This window comes from Sceloporus undulatus, chromosome 2, assembly GCF_019175285.1.
Source record: "Sceloporus undulatus isolate JIND9_A2432 ecotype Alabama chromosome 2, SceUnd_v1.1, whole genome shotgun sequence".
Classification (NCBI taxonomy): domain Eukaryota; kingdom Metazoa; phylum Chordata; class Lepidosauria; order Squamata; family Phrynosomatidae; genus Sceloporus; species Sceloporus undulatus.
The window spans coordinates 56,089,895-56,107,349 of record NC_056523.1 but is presented as its reverse complement, the minus strand read 5'-3'; the positions used below and the strand labels follow the sequence as shown (position 1 = coordinate 56,107,349).

Below are 17,455 nucleotides of genomic sequence, written 5' to 3'. Positions count from 1 at the left end.
CCCAGCATCCTCTAGTACTGGAATGCTGCAGTCTCTGGACTGCCAGTGCCCTTGTCAGAGTGGAAAGGCACATTAGCATGTTCTGCAAAGTGATGGCATTTCAGGTCCAAACTAGATGGTACATCCAATATGCCTTTATTTGTAATGTACAGGGTGGGTGTTTAAAAAAGTGAATAGCTTCATCAGGATCGTAATATGTGTGATCATAGAGAATAAATGCAATTTTTCCTCTTGTGCTGTCTTCCTAAGGAAAGTTCCTCCTTATAATGGGAAGAAATTGTCCATTGACACCTGTTCCTCCCAATGCAAATAGAAGTTTCAGAGGAGGGATTTCCCTTAGGGTCAAAACTGAGGAAGGAAAGGGTTAGAACATAAGACGAATTATACTGGATCACTCCAAAGGCTTATCTAGTCCATCATCTTGTTTTCTAGAGTGACCAACTCTATATGGCTATAGAGCATAAGCAGGAGATCAACAATACTCTTCCCCCACTGTTCCCAAGCAGCCTCTAGTACTGGTGGTAATATATTGCCATCATGACTAGTAATTACGGATAGTCTTATCCTCCATTAATTTGTTTAATCCTGTTTTAAACCTGCCCATGCTTGTGGCCATCACTGCATGCTATGGTAATGCTGCACAATGGATTCTATTTCAGGGGGAGCCAGGAGACCCTGGAGAAGATGGGATGAAAGGTGTGAAAGGAGAGGCTGGTTTACCTGGGCTGACAGGAGAACGAGTAAGTGGTTCAGTGGAGCATATCTTAGTAGGTACATTAAGGAATTCAAAAGTGAAGGAACACATCAAGCGAAGTACCAGACAAATAAGAGTTTAGAATTTGGGGGAAGAATATGTTTTTGGATAAGAGAAGAGAGCAGGCAAATGCTGGAGGTTAGAATGGGTTTAGTATGATTTCCCTGTAAATCACCAAGGATAACTTCTAAATAGAAAGGCAACCAATAAAGTATTGGTTATCACCTCACCATTATCATCATTATTCTTTCAAATAGATGATGCATAGCAGTGATGGATGCTTTCAGATTTCAGAGGCATTCTAGTGAACAGTGAGTAGATGTAAGAGGGAATGTACAAGAGGGATTTCATTGTGGTGTAAATTAAAAGAGGTGGAAAGAAACATCATGAAGGAAAGTCAGTGTATGAGGCATAAAAAGTTAAGTGCCAGAAAAAAAGTTGCCCTGAAAATAGCATAGGATTGTCTGTATAAGAATTAGAGGATGCAGCACTCCCTTCTCACAGCTTATTGCAGTGATCTGTTTTTGTCCATTCTTGCAGGGACTTGAAGGTTCCAGAGGCCTCCCTGGAATTCGTGTAAGTTTTTTTTCTGTCTGTTTTGGAAAGCAACAAAATGTCTCACTTTTTTGGTGACTCTTAGAAAACCTAGTGTCCAGATCTGCTTCAACATTTATGAATAAGGAATTTACTTCATTTTTCAGGGTGACCCCGGAGATCGAGGCCCAGTAGGAGAGAAGGTAAGGAAACTTTCACTTAAACTTATGTGCCAGAAATAGTGGTGAAAGAAGGGGCAATGTAGTGGAAAGAACCATGAAAATCCTGTGCAAATGCAAGCTGCATTATCTGGTGCAAAATTTGCCAGCAGGTGGAATCTTGCCTTTCTTTTTTCTTAACAAAAAAGAAATAAGAAAGCATCCTAAATTATTCATAATTATTTTGGATAAAAATGGCTGCCCAAGATCAACATTATCTATGTTCATTTTTACAAGCTGAATGTTATTTTGGTATATGTTTTGCAAAATTCAAATCCCTGAAGCTTGAGTATTAGGACATAAGTCCTAATGTTCTTAGTAGACAGCATCCATATCATCACACCACCATGGGGCCATTCACACTACAAAATTATAGCACTATATTCTACTTTAATTGTCATGGCAACATCCTATGGAATCCTTTGATGAGGCATGGCTATGAATTCTAAACTGCAGATCCCAGAATTCCATGGGATGTTGCCAGAGCAGTTAAAACAGAATATAATGCTGTAATTATGTACCGTGAACAGGCCCCTTGTTTAAAATTTTGGACCCGTAAACTCCTTTGGAATGTTTAATAACCTAACAATCAATTTTGACTCATCTGGATTCTTTATCCCCATGTATAAAACTAAAACTACCTTTATAGACCATTGTCAATAGTTAACTGTCAAATCACAAGTACTGTATACACATAAATGCTGTATCACTCCTCCAGCCCCATCCAAGAGTAAATTACATATTTTTCCTTTTCCAGTTAACTCTTTCATACTTTAGTCCTGATTCTAACATAGAACATATCAATATTTGCATTTGCATTTTTATGTTTCTTCACAGCAATTATCTAAAGAATAGGAATGATTGTTTAACAGCACCATTTGCCCTTCTCCTGTGTCAGCATTGAAATAGACTGCATGGCAACATACCATTGGATTCTTTACCATTAGTGAACCATAATTTTATTGATGTCAAGTTCCAAAATGCTCCTGAAGGGCTCAGCTTTTTAGTTTTTATTGTTGTTCTTGTCTCAAGATTTTGGATTATTTTGATGCAGAATAGTGGGTTGTTTTTGTTTTCAGGTGTTATCCATTCTTCTTGCTTGATATCTTCCAATGTTTGAAAACATTGTGTGCACTCTTATTCTCTTTCTAATTCTCCTTTAGGGTGACCGAGGTCCTCCAGGTTTAGATGGTCGGAATGGATTAGATGGAAAGCCTGGGCAAACGGGTCCTGCAGGCCAAAGGGTAAGTGTGAAGGATAACAGTATACAGCCATAATGACAGCTTTGAGCCACAATGCCACCACTGTATTGTCAGTCCTATCAATTGCTTTGGAGTGTTACTGCCAAGATATTACACAGAGCAGTTGAGCCAGGCACCCATTTTGTGGTCTTAGGCCCAAAAGACATTGCAGAAATAATCCAGTTTGGGACCACTTTAACTGCCCTGGCTCAGTGCTAGAGAATCCTGGGAATTGTAGTTTATTGTGGCATCAGAGCTCTCTGGCAGAGAAAGCTAAATGTCTCATAAAACTACAGTACTCAGAATTCCCTAGCATTGAGCCAAGGCAGTTAAAGCGGTGTTAAACTGGATTATTTCTGCTGTGTTTTGGGCCTTAGTGTAGTAACATTCATAATGAAGTATGAGAGTTCATTTGAGTGTGATCACTGTTTTGGCCCCTGTTTTAAGAAATTAAAAAAACAAATCACCGTTTGGATCTTCACAGCATTCTTCATTAGGCAAAATAACATATTCCTATTGAAAGCAAACTTAGGTTTTATTAGATCCTTATTAAACTTAATCATGTTGCCTACAACAAGGAAGGTTAAAACATTTATTCAAGGAGAATATAGATTCTTGTAACTGTGCCTCCTGTTCTGCTAATGTATGAAAGGCCTTTTCTACACTTTATTTGATTTTTGTGGTAAGAAATGACATTAGGTTTGTGCCAAAACATCCTTTGGTATCTGTGGAGAATTTTTCAGAGCAGGAACCCAACAACTGCTATCTAAAAGTTATCTTATCTCACTCTGTAGTCATCAATTTGTACACTTAAGTCTAAACATGGGATTGGAGCACTTGAAACAGTTTTACCCTTTGGAGTCTGGCAATCTCTGGTTTCTGCTAAAGTGTACATGTTCTTCTCTCTTCTTAGGGTGACCCAGGAAAGCAGGGTGAACCTGGTCGAGATGTAAGTATGGGAGTCCTCTGAATTGAAATACTAATCTCTCCCCCATCCAATAATATTTCAAAAGTAGGACTCTGCTTAGAACCAACATATGGCCTAACTTTCATTATTTGACCTTCTCCCCTGGGCCTTCTTAAATTCAGCTTCTGATAGTGATTGAAGCTTTTTAGTCCAAAGGCCTTCTGAATCCTGAAAATCCTGAATGGGATGGTGTTGATCTCCTTCCTTCCTTCTTTGATCTCTTCAGAAAGTCTGCAAGAAGTCCAGTTATCAGTCTGTCTTGCCCATGCTGAAAAGTACTTGTCCCCAACACTCTCCTTCTACACTAATGTTATGTCTGATACTACTTAGGCCCTGTACAAACCAGCCTGAAATGCTGATATCAGGGCATTGCATCCAGATGACGCACACCCTGACTCTGCCCTCAGGGTGCCATGGCACTGCGCGCCACTCCACATGGCGCACGCCATCATGACGCTCCTCCACCCCTGTGTCCATACAGTGCAGCTCTGAAGGAGCGCCATATAGACACACCACTGTGGTTATGGCATACTTTCGAGGGCACAGAAAGGAGCTGCTTTTTGCAGCTCCTTTTTGCGCCCTCGAAAGGCTGGATAGGGACCGTGGCGTGTGGTTGCCATGGCCCTGATACAACTAGGAAAGAGGCAGTGTCCCACTGCCCCTTCGGGACAGTCTGTCAAGCCCCTCAATCTCTGTTGCCAAGCATTTTCTAAGAGAAGGGCTTTTAACAGTATGCTGTGCTGTTTTTTTATTTTAAATACCATCTGTAATGAATTTTAAATTGTTTTAACTCTATAGATTGTTTAATTGTTTTTAAAATGGCATGTGTCCATGTGTGATTGATGTTCTTGTATGTTTCTAATCTATGCTTGTTCTAATACCTAAGGCCACTTGGAGTCCATTATTGGGGAAAAGGTGGGACATTATAGGGTTGCCATAATTGTCCACTAAAACCTGGGACCAAATGTGGAACAAAATCTAGACCAAACTGTAGGACAACTGCAGGACAAAACTCAGCCCAAAATGTAGGACATTTAAGAAAAATGGAAGACCTTAAATGTCCTACGTTTTGGGCTGAGTTTTGTCCTGCAGTTGTCCTACAGTTTGGTCTAGATTTTGTCCTACATTTTGTCCTGGGTTTTAGTGGACAATTATGGCAACCCCAGACATAAATAAATAAAACAGCTGCAGCAACAACAATAACAATAAGGTTATTCTTCTCTGTATCTGGCAAAGGAGACTCCAGGCTAGGCAAGAGTCATATGATATGAAGAGTAATATTATGTACTTAGACCCTAGCTCATCCTCCCCAGTTTTTCCCCTTACCTTTGCTCACATTAAGTCTCTTTCGCACCTCTCTGTACTCAGCTATTTTCCTTTCCTTTTCATTCTTTCATTTTTCTTCACTCATGATATGGAGGAAAAGACTTTTTTTCACCTTCTTTATTTCTTTCCTCTCCCTCTCCTCCCTGATCCTTCTATCCATTTTTGCTGCCACAGAGAAAGATTCATGGAAATCTGTTAAAGCCCTTTCCACAAGGACACAACTCTTTTGGCTGGCATGTGCACACAGTAAGGAGGAGCTATGTGGTCCATATTGCCTCCTTTGGGAGCTGTTCACACTCACACTGCTTGCATAGCTGTTGTACTCTGAAGTCCATCCAAAGTTTCAAAGGCATCCTCAAGAAGTAACTTCCCTCTCCATGTAAATTCCTTACATCATCAAGAAACACAAAGCTGCCCAGGTTCATTTTCAGATTCATCATTTCCCTGGTAATAATAATAATAATTATTATTTATTTATATTCCGCTTTTTCTCAGAGGAATCAAAGCGGATTACAACAGTATAAGAATAAAACATTGTACACTTCAAAATTACAGTTAAAAAGAACAATCCCATATTGCACCCGCCCCCGAAGCATAAAAAAAATTAATCAAAAAATTTAAAAGAGATTAAACAACAAGAAAGAGTAAAATGTTCCAAATTCGAATTCACAAAAATTGTGGGTAGATTTGGGCAAAAAATGTCTTCATCGGAGTGGGGGGGGATGGGACGGGGCCGATGATATCAGTAAGGGGAGGCTAGTCTAGGAAGGCTAATGTGGAAAGGCCTGTCAGAAGAGATCCGTCTTAATAGCCTTTTTAAAGGCTTCCAGGGTGGTAATATGTCGGATCTTGTCCGGCAGGTCATTCCAGAGCCTAGAAGCAGCAGATGAGAAGGTCCTCTGGGTCACCGCAGACAATCTAGTTTTCTTAGGTTGTAGCTTGGCACAAGATGTGTTATGAGCCACCTGCTGCCAGCTCACCATTACACATTCCCTCCAATTTAAATTCCATACTGCTCAGAAAAATCAGGCAAGAAAAGGCTGAAGTGGTACTTATAGCTCTCCAATGGTACCACAAACCATAGTTTTGCAAAATCCTATAATTTTCCCACCAGAGTCTGTAGTTTCTCCTTCTGCCTTAGTTCCTTGTTCAAGGCCCCATCTTCTACTGTACTAAGACCTGGCTTGGTAGCACATAGCTGCTTGGAAGCTGAGCATGGCTTGTACAGTGGTACCCCGGGATACGAAAGCACCGCGTTACGAAATTTCCGGGATACGAAAAGATCCCATAGGAAAAAACTGTTCCGGGTTACGGTTTTTTTTTCGGCTTACGAAAAAAAATTTTGGTGCTTTTCGGCGCTTTTTCGCACGAAATCGCGGCTTCCAGCGCTAGCGCCTATGGCTTTTTCGGGTTAAGAAAGATTTCGGGTTACGAAGGGCGCTGCGGAACAAATTAATTTCGTAACCCGGGGTACCACTGTACTTAAATCTGGGCTATTACACTGGAGTGGTTGATACCATATCATGCTAGCGTCATATTGCTCTTCTACTATTGAAATATGCAACCCTCCTGGAAGCCATTTCCATGCTGGTGTTACAGAAAAGTGATTAATCACGAAAAATAAATATATAAAAATAAATCCAAGGTACTAGATCTCCTAGGACTCTTGCAGTTAGGGATGGGCATGGATCTTAAGCACAACGCATTCAGATGTCAAATTTCAGCTCTTTCTCGTGCTCTTTGTACTTCATCTAAAAATCCTGTTTTCTTTCACCAACACATCAAGAGGTTTCTTTAATGAGACTCTCTTACCTCTATGCCATTAATTTCTACCATTCATTGCAAGCTCTTACCTAATATCCTTTCTAACCTCTCCACTCCATACCTGTCAGACTCCTTTCTCTTTAAAATTTGTTCTTGGTAGCAATCACTTCCTGCAGATGAGTGTTGGAACTGGGAGCTTTGTCTATTCATCCAGGGCCTATTGGAGAAGGACTCAGTCACCTTGACCCAAGATTCCTTCCTAAAATTCTTTCTATTTTTAATTACTCTCAGTCTATTTTATTTACATGTTTTCTGTCCTTATTCTTCCTGTCCTTCTACAAACATTTGGCACCAGCAGAACCTAAGAATTTATATTTGCTAGACCCAATCCTTCCAGGACTCTGAGACCTTATGCATTTCCTTTCTCTCCACCCTCCCTTGGGAGAAAAGTCAAACCTACTGCCTTACCCTGATGGATAAAGCATTGTTATCTTTATGGAATATGAGTTCTTGTGACTTCCTAAGCCATCCCATGGTACTGCTCATTCTACCAGATCTACAGCTAAATCTGTGGCCTTCTTGACTAATGTTCTCTGCTAGGTGGTAGTCTGGTCAAATCTTTCTCCCTTTATCAGACCTTATAAATTGGACAAGTTAGCCTCTGCTGAGGCTTCTTTTGGGACACAGGTGCTAAAACAGGTTCCCCCATCCCAAAATTGTCACCATCCTGACCTGTGTCTTTGGCAACCTGAGCACATACCAGTCTAGGATGTCTTCTTAAGCACATACAGAGAATGGCACATTGGGTACTTATTGTGAAAGTGTATTCCTGTATGTGGAAGGAAATATTCACTCCTACCCTCATGCTAGCGTTACTTCTTTTAATCAGTTCAGCTTGTGTCAACTAGTCTATGCTCTTTTTTGTTGTCTACGTCCTTCTGGCTTGAATACAGACAAGAGCAAGAGGGAGGAGCTGGGGGCTAAGGATATAATTCTGCTCTTCCTGTCCTATGGTCCTTGCCTAGCCTGGGCAGTGACAGGAGACAACCCAGTCCATCTTTTACATAAAAGAATGAATTTTCACAGTAAGCACCTATTGTGTCAATCTCTTCTACTGTACTTTTCCCATACATTGCAACCAAGGTCTGCTTCTCACTCATTTTTGTTTTTCACAGGGTCTCCCAGGTCTACGTGGTGAGCAGGGTCCTCCTGGAGCAACTGGTCCCCCAGGACCACCAGGGCTGCCTGTAAGTCACGTGGTTAAAGGCATGGGATAGCTTCCCATGTCACAGTGTGGTGATAATACCTATTGTCATGCTTCTTCACATAGAGGCTCTCATTGTGAATCTGTTCCTATTATGTGTCTTGCCCTGAATACCCAATGTATGTATATGGCAGCTCCACTCCTACCAAGAGCTGGAGGACCTAAAGATGGTGGTATATGTGCTGGTAATCTCCAGGCTGGACTTTTGCAATGCACTATACGTTGGGCTACGTCTGTACCAAGTTCAGATACTTCAATTAGTTCAAAACACAGCAGCCAGATTGGTTACCTGGACATCCAGGAGTGATTCTATCACACCAATATTAAAATCACTCCACTGACTGCCAATGAGTTTCCAGGCAAGGTTCAAAGTGTTGGTTATGTGGCTCATGTCCTACATTTCTTTTCCAGGGAAAGCCTGGTGATGATGGCAAACCTGGCCTGAATGGAAAGAATGTGAGTGATGGGTTTCACCCCCTCTATCCTCTGCTGGAGGAGTGGGGCTTAGAGCCTCACAGGCAAAGGATTGTATTGGGGAGGGTCATATGAGCAAATAAAAATCTGTTACTTTTTCCTTGAATCTCATAGCACATGGGAGGATTAGAACTACGCTTCTAAGGAGAACTTGGAATACTATACACATAAGAATGTACCTTTTTTTTTAACAGGGTGAAGATGGAACACCTGGAGAAGATGGGAGGAAGGTAAATGACCCACATATTCTTAGAGTATTTTATGCAACCTTCTTGCAGTATAGCAGATGATAGGGCCAGATTAATGATTAATCAAAACCCATAATATGGATAGTTGTCATCTTTTAGCCCCAAAGGCAGTAGCTAGTGGCAGAGAAAATTTAAATTAAGGAAATGGCATAAAAGTAAAGGATTCAAATATTGCTTGCTGTACACCTGTATCCTGGCAGCTGTTTTAAAAACCAAGTTGGGATACAAGATCTCAGATAGAAAACAAGTGGGGCCTGCAACAACATTTTGCATTGAGTATGTTCTGTTCAGATTGCCAGCCAACTATGCCACCTTTGAGGATACTCCATTAGATCACTCCTTTTCCCCCATCTGTTTGTTCTCAATAGTCAATTAGTATTCATTGGTTTATTTTGGATCTCTTACTACCACCAGAAACCTAATTTTATAAAAATGATTTTGCAGACCTTGGAGTCCTGCCAAGCTTTGCTGATATTTCCTCTTGATGATGTTCTGGTACATAACAATTCCCACTCAGAGAATTAAATTCATTGTCAGTATATAGGATAAATAGTCTCCTCTGTGTTATGAGTCACTGAGTCTTGCTGCAGTCCAGAATTACATGAGGAAATATAGAAATATAGAAACTTGGCCTTTCTTTATCTTAACACCTCATCTGTGGGTCAGACCATTGTTGATGCCTTGCCCATTTCATATCTGATTAGACTGTTAGATAATATGCCTTTGTATTACTAGTACAAGAATTTTTGTTCACTGGTGTTGGGACACCAGCGGGAGATAAGGTTCCAGTCCAGTGAACATCACAATCAGTTTGGCCCTTAAGGCACAGATCCTACAGGATACACCATTTACCTGGTGCTTACCACACTCACAGCCGAAACAGACAGGCCAAAATAAAGCTGCTTCGGGTCACTTTGGAGATATGCTATTTAAATGAGACACGCGTCTTAAGAGGCCAAAAGCTGTCCTCCAGTGCTTAGGACTGGAGCATGGCTTTGGCACAGCTTCCAGCCTCTTAGGATGCATGCATGATTTAAACAGCATACCTCCAAAGTGACCTGAAGCAGCTTTATTTTGGCCTGTTTGCTCAGGCCCTCAGTTAATGGAGTATATTAGGAAAGTCATGTTGACATTTTAATTCTGGTGCAAAAATGTGTGAGGTTGTCCTGAACTGTCAAGCAAAGCATCAAATGTCAAGTGTATGGTTACATATTTATTATTTCAGTGATACAATTTGTTTTCCTTATTTTGGCCAGGGGGACAAAGGTGATCCAGGGGCACCTGGCAGAGATGTAAGTACCATTACCTGACCTGTTATGGCTACAGTCAGGTTACTCAGCTTGCAGAAATATCTTCTTCACCTCTCCTATGTTTAAGCTAACAATATCCAAGAGAGGAAAAATATAGGCAATATAGTTAATTTCCCAAGTGATAAATGCATGTTGTGGTTTGTATTCTGGGTAAATACATTATTCCTAAAAACATTATGCCTTCTCCTCAGGAGAGAATGCTTGAATCTAATGCCACAGTTAAGCAGCAGTTGTTCATGTCTTTATATGAGAAAATGACAGGCTGGAAAAGATGGACATAGGAATGATGACAGTGGAGAGAAGGCTGTTCAGTGTATAGCACAGTGCCTCTGGTCTGGAGAACACAATATGTTCTACCATGTTTTGTGACAAAGCTTATAAAGCAAGTGTCTTCAATCTGGTGTCCTCCACATGTGTTTATTACAACTGCCATCTTCCCAGCCAGCAAGGTTGACCAAGGCTGTTATAAAGCACTGAATTTGTGTTACAGGGTTTCTGAGGTCTTAGGACCAGAGACTGCTAAAGAGAGATGGTATACACTGCATGTATAGAAGTACAGTATTAGCACTCCATGTATAGAAGGCCCCATGTTCAGTCCATGACATGTCCAGTTACAGAGGATCTCAGGAAGTTGAGATGGGAAACACTTCTGCCTCAATCTTTTCAAAGCAGCCACCAGGCAGAAAAGTTGGTAGTAGGCTAGACAGACCTGTTCTGAAACAGCTGCTTGTGTATTACATGTAATTCTGTTTGTTCTCCTTTTTTGGCAGGGACGGGAAGGTATTAAAGGAGAGCGAGGGACTATTGGACCTCCTGGGCCCTCAGGGCCTCCGGGTGTCCCTGGTGTCCCTGGACTCGTTGGTCCACCAGGCCAGGTGGGTAGCCTCTGCCCATCAGATAAACCTGACATTATCTTTGCTAGCTTTATCAGCAGACATGGGCAAACTATTACAGGAAGCAGAACTGGTAGAAGAATTCATTCCCTAGGACAGGGTTGGAAACAATTTAGGCTTCCAGCATGTACTTTGTGGTGTGTGTGTGTGTTGTGAACACCATCTGGGCCATCACCTGGAAATAGTATCAAATTAGTGCCACAGGAAGGCAACCTCAGTATTGTGGACAAGGTACCACTAAGACAGGAATGGGCAAAGTGCAGCCTGTGGTCCTCATGCAGCCCCAGGACCATGTTTGGTGTTTTGTTTTTAAGTCCCAAAATGTGCCAAAATGCCCTCTAGGTCCAGGAAAGGCTTTTGTTTTGTTTTCTTTTTGAAAGGGAAGTAAAAAGGAAGCGACATCTTCTTACTTCCTTTTAAAAAAACCCTCCTGGGCCTAAAAATGGCCTGGGGTTGTTTAAAATGCCAGATACACCCCCAGAGAGTATTTCGGTTCAAAAATATATTAGTTTTGCAGTAAGTGAGGGAGGGGTGCAGCCCTACTAAGTCTCTGATAGTGAGGGAGGGGAATCTATGCTCTAATGCCTCTTTGTCTTCTACAGTTGCCCAGCCCTGCTGTAAGCACATAATCAACCTTGGATTTTTTAAAAAAAAAAAACCCTACTAGAACTGTAGCTCACTCTTTAACACATAAACCTAGTCCCATCTCCCTTAATCTTTCCTGATTTTAGCAGCCTAAGTTAGATGGGAAAGAGGGGGAGCATTTTGGTTGCCACTGTTATTAAACCATTGAGAGACAGAAGAACTTTTGCTCACCTACTGTAAATCAAATGGAGATCTATCAATCTACCAGTACAGATTCCAACCTACTGCCAACCACCAAGGCAACAGGTCTTAACTAGGGAAACAGACTGATACAAAGCTTGATGAAAGTTGCAATCCTATACACACTTGCCTGGGAGTAAATTCTGTTACATTCAATTTAATTTGGTTCTCAGTAGAAATGAATAGGGTGGACTATGAGACAAGGATATCAACCCTGGGAGCAGATATTGGCACAAGTTACTCTAGCTGTTTAAAGAACCCAGAGCTTTAAATAGTATTCCCTTTGGGTTTAGTGGGGAAGAGAGCTTAACTCATATCAAATATACATTGGAAATCTTGATCTAGGAGTCCTAGCAAAGCCTACATTGTTAGAGGATGACTTAGTTTGTCTTTCCTTGTTTTCTTTGCTTATTGGCACTGTTTCTGGTTGTTTTCAGAGTTTACCAGGTCTCCCTGGGACATCTGGACCAAAGGTAAGTAAAGTTGTTTGCTGCAGCTTTGTACTACATTAGTTGTGCTAAAAAGACCACTAGTGCAAGGAAGCTCTCCTCTCCATCTCCATGGAGGCTGAACATTTGCCAGATCTCTGTGATCTCAAAAAAAAAAAAAAAGGAGGAATACATCATTTTAGGAAATAGAATAAAAAAAATATTGTCCTTGGACCAATTGTGTCAGAAAAGCTGATGGAAATAAAACAGACCAGGCACCTGTGGAAGAGGCATGTTGCTGGCTGTCTCAGTATTTGACACAGACCCTCCACACACCTATATCAACATGACATGTCTTCCTGAATAGCCTTATTCCTGCAATATGACTCTGGTGCCTGGTAGAGCACTTTTTATCTGGAGTCAAAGTTGAATTTCTCCCTACAATTCTGCACACTGGCTTTCCATTCTCTTTCTGTTTTCAGGGAGACAGAGGGGAGTCTGGATCTAAAGGAGAGAAGGTAAGTGTCTCTCCATTCTTCAAAACAACTGATAGTAAAGAATTCATCCCTCTGTAGAGCAGTGGAATCCCCTGTAGGGAGGTCATTTGCACAACATTTAGTCTTGTGGCAGCCTTGCTTTTTTCACATCCCTCTTTCTTTTTTGTCATGTGCAACAGTGATACTATACATGCTAATTTAAGGTAGACTGGCCTTTGGTGAAAAGTAATGCACATTAGAATCAGGGTTTATTGCAAACCATTGGCAGATCGTGTGAGTTTTGGATCATCCCTACTCTGCATACAGTGCCTGCTCAAAGGCTTTTGGCATGTCATCCAGGAAAACCAAACAATAATTGTATTGATGTGTCCAACACACACTTCTCCTTGGCATATAAACAGTGCATCCTAGCACCCCATTTGTGTCCTATTTCAGCATTATGATGCGAAGTAATAATTATCATCCTATAGCCCTTGAGATGTTTGGGACTTTAACTCACAGAATTACTAACCAATGTTTATATTACCTGGAACTTCCAGAAACTAAAGCCCAAAACATCTGGAAGTCTGCATTTTTTAGTACCACTGATGTAATGTACTCTAAATTCCAATGGATTCTGGACCCTTACCTAGAGATTCATTGGGAAACAGATTCAAAAATCCTGCCAGCTGATGTTTTTACAGAGGATGGTCCTGAATGGTTGCTGCCAGGTTGATCTGATCCTATAAATGATTTCTTAGCAGTACATCTTCTATCCTGCCTATGAATAGTGCACCATGTGTAATGCAACTAAGAGATACTGTACCTGCATGTAATGAACTTACTCTATTTTGCTTTCTTTAGGGGATAATGGGTGAGCCTGGGCCACGAGGAGACCCTGGCACAGCACAGGTGAGTTTCCAGGCACATTCTTTCTCCTAGGAGGCCTTAGTGGGAAAGAGTACAGGGTAGAATTTTATTGCAGACTGAATTAGCTCTGAGTGATGGTGGTAGCAGGGATTCCCTTCTCCTAAGTAGGCAACATGACGTGAGTCCTGCAAAAGCATATGATCTGCAAGCATGGGAAGTATCAGACAAAGTGAACAGGAGGGTAGACAGAATACTGGCAAAAAGGCAGCTAGTAATTAAACATGGTGGTGGTGGTGATGATGGTGATGAGAGCCATCTTGTAAGACAAACAACAGCAATTATTAGGTTTTATTTTTATTTCTTGTGGTTTTTAAAAACTTGTTGATGGTGTCTACCCCTTATTTTATCTAGAATGTTGAGCGTGCCTTAGAAATCTACGGTATCAAGGTATGAATTAGTAATTGTACCTATCCACATACATTTATATTTTGTTTGTTTGTTTGTTTGTTTAGAGTATTTATACCCTTCCCTTCAGAAAAAAAATGCTCTCAGAGCATCTTACAAATCATTGATTTGATAGTTCCTTGCTCCCAGGCATTACAATCTAAAGAATATGTGACATGTAAGGAAAAAGTAATTGGAGGGGGGGGGGGGGGTTAAGTCCAGTATATGCTGGCTGCTCTTCTCTCCCTGAAAGGCCAGAGCAGTGACAGCTGGGATATGAAGGGAGCACCTCTCACCAGCCACTGTGGCTGAGGCATGATGGAGATGTGCCTGGCTGCATGTCTCTTCCTCAGAAGTCAGACTTATAGCTGTTGGAATGGAGGAAGGGCCTCTCGCCAGTTGCTGGACCAAGGCACACTGTAGCTTTTGAATTCAGCAAAGTCACATTGTTTGCTAAGGAGTTATTATACATTTTATATTTTAAACATTGGCAGGCCACTGAAGAAGATGTAGGTCTGGCCTTTTGTTTTTATTAATATAATTGTTTATAATTGCCAAAGAAAAAAGGGGGGGATTTTCTCCACCCTTTCTGTTGTTTTATTGGCTTTTCTCCAGGGTTTAGTTTCTCTGGTTTTGTATTTTGGATATTTTATTCACCCTTTGCATTTTACAGATCTTCCAGTGGGGTAATTTTACCCTTTTAGATACTACATTGTTTTTTTGCTCCAGGGTGCGGTTATTCCCTTATAGTTTTTGCCAGAACCCTTTGGTTGTTTTGTTTGGTTATTATCTTGGGGTTTTTTGGTTATAGGGACTTTGGTTGGTTAAGTTTTAAACCCCTGCATTGATATTTTAAAGGCTGTTTTCTGTCATAGAAACCTGCAAAAGCCTTAAAATCAGCTTCAATGGGCTTCTTTTGTAGATGCACCAAAAATGAATGACCTCCCTGGAAAAACAGACCAGATTACTTTTTTTACTAGCATTTAGGTGTGCACTTGATTGATCATGGTATCTTCTTGAACCAACAATACAGGATGAGAGTCTCTGACTGGCAGCAGTTCTCTAGGCTTTCAGGCAGGATTGTGTCATAATTTTACCTGGAGATCCCTGGCATTCATTCATGATCTCACATCTAAATACTAACCAGGCACAAGCACCTGCTTGGCTTCTTAAAACAGACAAGACTGGATGTGCTCAGAGTGGTGTGGTGAACATACACAATAGCAGTTAGCGTAAGGCTGGATAGATTTTTTCCCCTGCCCTAAAGGAAAAGGAACTGGATGGTTTTTTCTCTCTCTGATTATAAATGCTTGTTTTTTGGACTGAGGGTAGGCACACTATATCTTTTCTCATTGCTTCAGTGACAAAAATTGCTTTATTTTCCTTCCTCGCAGATTTCTTCACTGCGAGAGATCACTGGTGCTTATGATGGGAGTTCTGACCAATTCCTGCCTGTCCCTGATCGCCGGAGATTCTTCAAGGGTGACAGAGGAGATCCAGGTGAAAGAGGACCACCAGGCAAAGAGGTAGTTTGAGCTTCCCAAATATGCAAGGATTAGTTACAGCCCCTGGGCTTCCTTTTAGTCTATATTAGGGAAGGTTCTTCACATAAAATGTTGACAGGGAAATTTCTTTAAAAAGTACAATTAAGTTTTGCTAGGTAATGTTCAATACTGTAATTAAATTAGTGGTCAAATGGATGTGCAAAAATGATTCCCAATAAATTTTGCATTGGTTAAACCACATTAATATCAATTTACCATTATTCCTGAATAAACTAACCCTAAGAGTGCATGTCTGGAGGGAAATGGTTTGCTGTTTTTGCAACCAGAATATCTGGAATGTTTTCATAATATTAAAAGCAGTTTTTGGAAAATAAAACATGGAACAACAGGGTGAAGGAGAACTACAAACATACTTCTGTTAATGAAATAGATGTGTTCCTCACCATTACATTGATGGAAAATTTGATTTCTTGTTGTTCTGTGCCTTCAAATCATTTTGGATTAATAGCAACTCTATGGTGAACCTATGACAGATTTTTTTTTTTTGGTAAGGTTTGGTTTTTTTTGGGGGGTGCCATTGCCATCCTCTGAGGCTGTGTGAGCGTGACTTGCCCAAAATCACCCAGTGGGTTTCCATGGCTGAGAGAGATATAAACCTTGGTCTATAAAGTCATAGTCCAAAGCTCAAACCACTATATCACACTGACTGTTCTTACCAGAGGCAGAAATAACATAGAAAGAAAAATATGTTCAGTGTGTTTCAGCAAAGTTTTTATTCTAACAGTATGTGCATATGAAGTGAAAAATCTAAGTGAGGAAAGCCTTGTAAAAATAAAGAAATCAATTTTTAACCTTCTAGAGACCACTTGAATGCTTTTTCTAAAGTGTATCTAGGGATGATTTTTCTTTCTTTCACTAGCCTCTACTTTTCTGTGACTTCCATTTTGGTGACCAAATGTATAGATCTGTTTTTGTTGGCATGATGGTTGTAGCTGGTGAGGCAGACCTAGGGTTGCCATCCCGGGGGACCTCAAAACTGGGGGGAAATGTAGGACAAGGCTTAAAATGTAGGACATTTTTTAAAAAATTTCCTGGCCAGGAAATTAACAAAAAAAAAAAGGTCCTACATTTTTAAACCTTCTCCAAGGCCTCACTGGGCCTGGGAGACAGCCTCTCCCAAGCCCCTCGAGGACTCTAGGGCCCCGCTGGGGCCTGGGAGACTCTGTAGGCAAGAGGTGCACCATGTTAAGAACTGCATTAAGCAAACTTAGGCTGCTGCACACTGCTTTCACTCTCATCACTCCATCCTATGGAATCCTGGGATTTGTAGTTTGTTGTGGTGCCAGGGCTGGGCTTTGAAATCTCAGACATAAGAGAGGCAAAAGGCTTGGGCTGCATCTACACTGGAGAAATCATCTGGTTTGAGACCACTTTAACTGTCTTGGCTGAATGCTATGGAATTCTGGGAATGGTGGTCTGTTCCAGCACCACAGCAGAATGGCAGTTAAACCTCTGGAAAGCTATCTGACCAAGGTGACCAATGCCCTCACCCCAAAATGTAGGGCATCCAAGCAAAAAAATGTAGAACATGGCCAAAAATAAAAGCTAAAAACACCCATGTAATTATAAATCCATGCTTCTTAGCCATGATCCAAATGGAGGACATGTCCTGGAAAAGGAGGAGGATGCCTGGTCACCTTGTCTCTGGTCTAAAATACACTGTAGAAATAAAACAATGCTGGACTGAAATGCCCAGAGTTCCTCACCAAAGCTGCATCCACACTGAGGAAAGAATCCAGTTTGAGAGTGACTTAACTGTCCTGGGTTAGTGCTGGGGAATGCTGGGAATTGTAGTACATTGTGGCCCCAGAGCTATCTCTGACAGGGAGTCCCATAACTCTCCAAACTTAGTTG

The 17,455-nt window shown here is 41.1% G+C and overlaps 1 protein-coding gene across 8 annotated transcripts in view; it reads left to right on the top strand.

The window, feature by feature from the left end:
* COL7A1 (collagen type VII alpha 1 chain) overlaps nt 1-17,455 on the top strand; it is a 172,616-nt gene that overhangs the window by 96,587 nt on the left and 58,574 nt on the right. For all 8 annotated transcript variants that reach the window (XR_006102318.1, XR_006102320.1, XR_006102319.1 and 5 more), the window contains exons 61-75: nt 660-740; nt 1,295-1,330; nt 1,456-1,491; nt 2,670-2,750; nt 3,661-3,696; nt 7,980-8,051; nt 8,480-8,524; nt 8,737-8,772; nt 10,047-10,082; nt 10,871-10,975; nt 12,256-12,291; nt 12,729-12,764; nt 13,587-13,634; nt 14,004-14,039; nt 15,431-15,562. Coding sequence is in view for 4 of the 8 variants with exons in the window: in XM_042453283.1 (XP_042309217.1) it covers nt 660-740; nt 1,295-1,330; nt 1,456-1,491; nt 2,670-2,750; nt 3,661-3,696; nt 7,980-8,051; nt 8,480-8,524; nt 8,737-8,772; nt 10,047-10,082; nt 10,871-10,975; nt 12,256-12,291; nt 12,729-12,764; nt 13,587-13,634; nt 14,004-14,039; nt 15,431-15,562 (852 nt within the window). In the remaining 4 variants the exon portion in view is untranslated. The remainder of the gene's footprint in view (nt 1-659; nt 741-1,294; nt 1,331-1,455; nt 1,492-2,669; nt 2,751-3,660; nt 3,697-7,979; nt 8,052-8,479; nt 8,525-8,736; nt 8,773-10,046; nt 10,083-10,870; nt 10,976-12,255; nt 12,292-12,728; nt 12,765-13,586; nt 13,635-14,003; nt 14,040-15,430; nt 15,563-17,455) is intronic.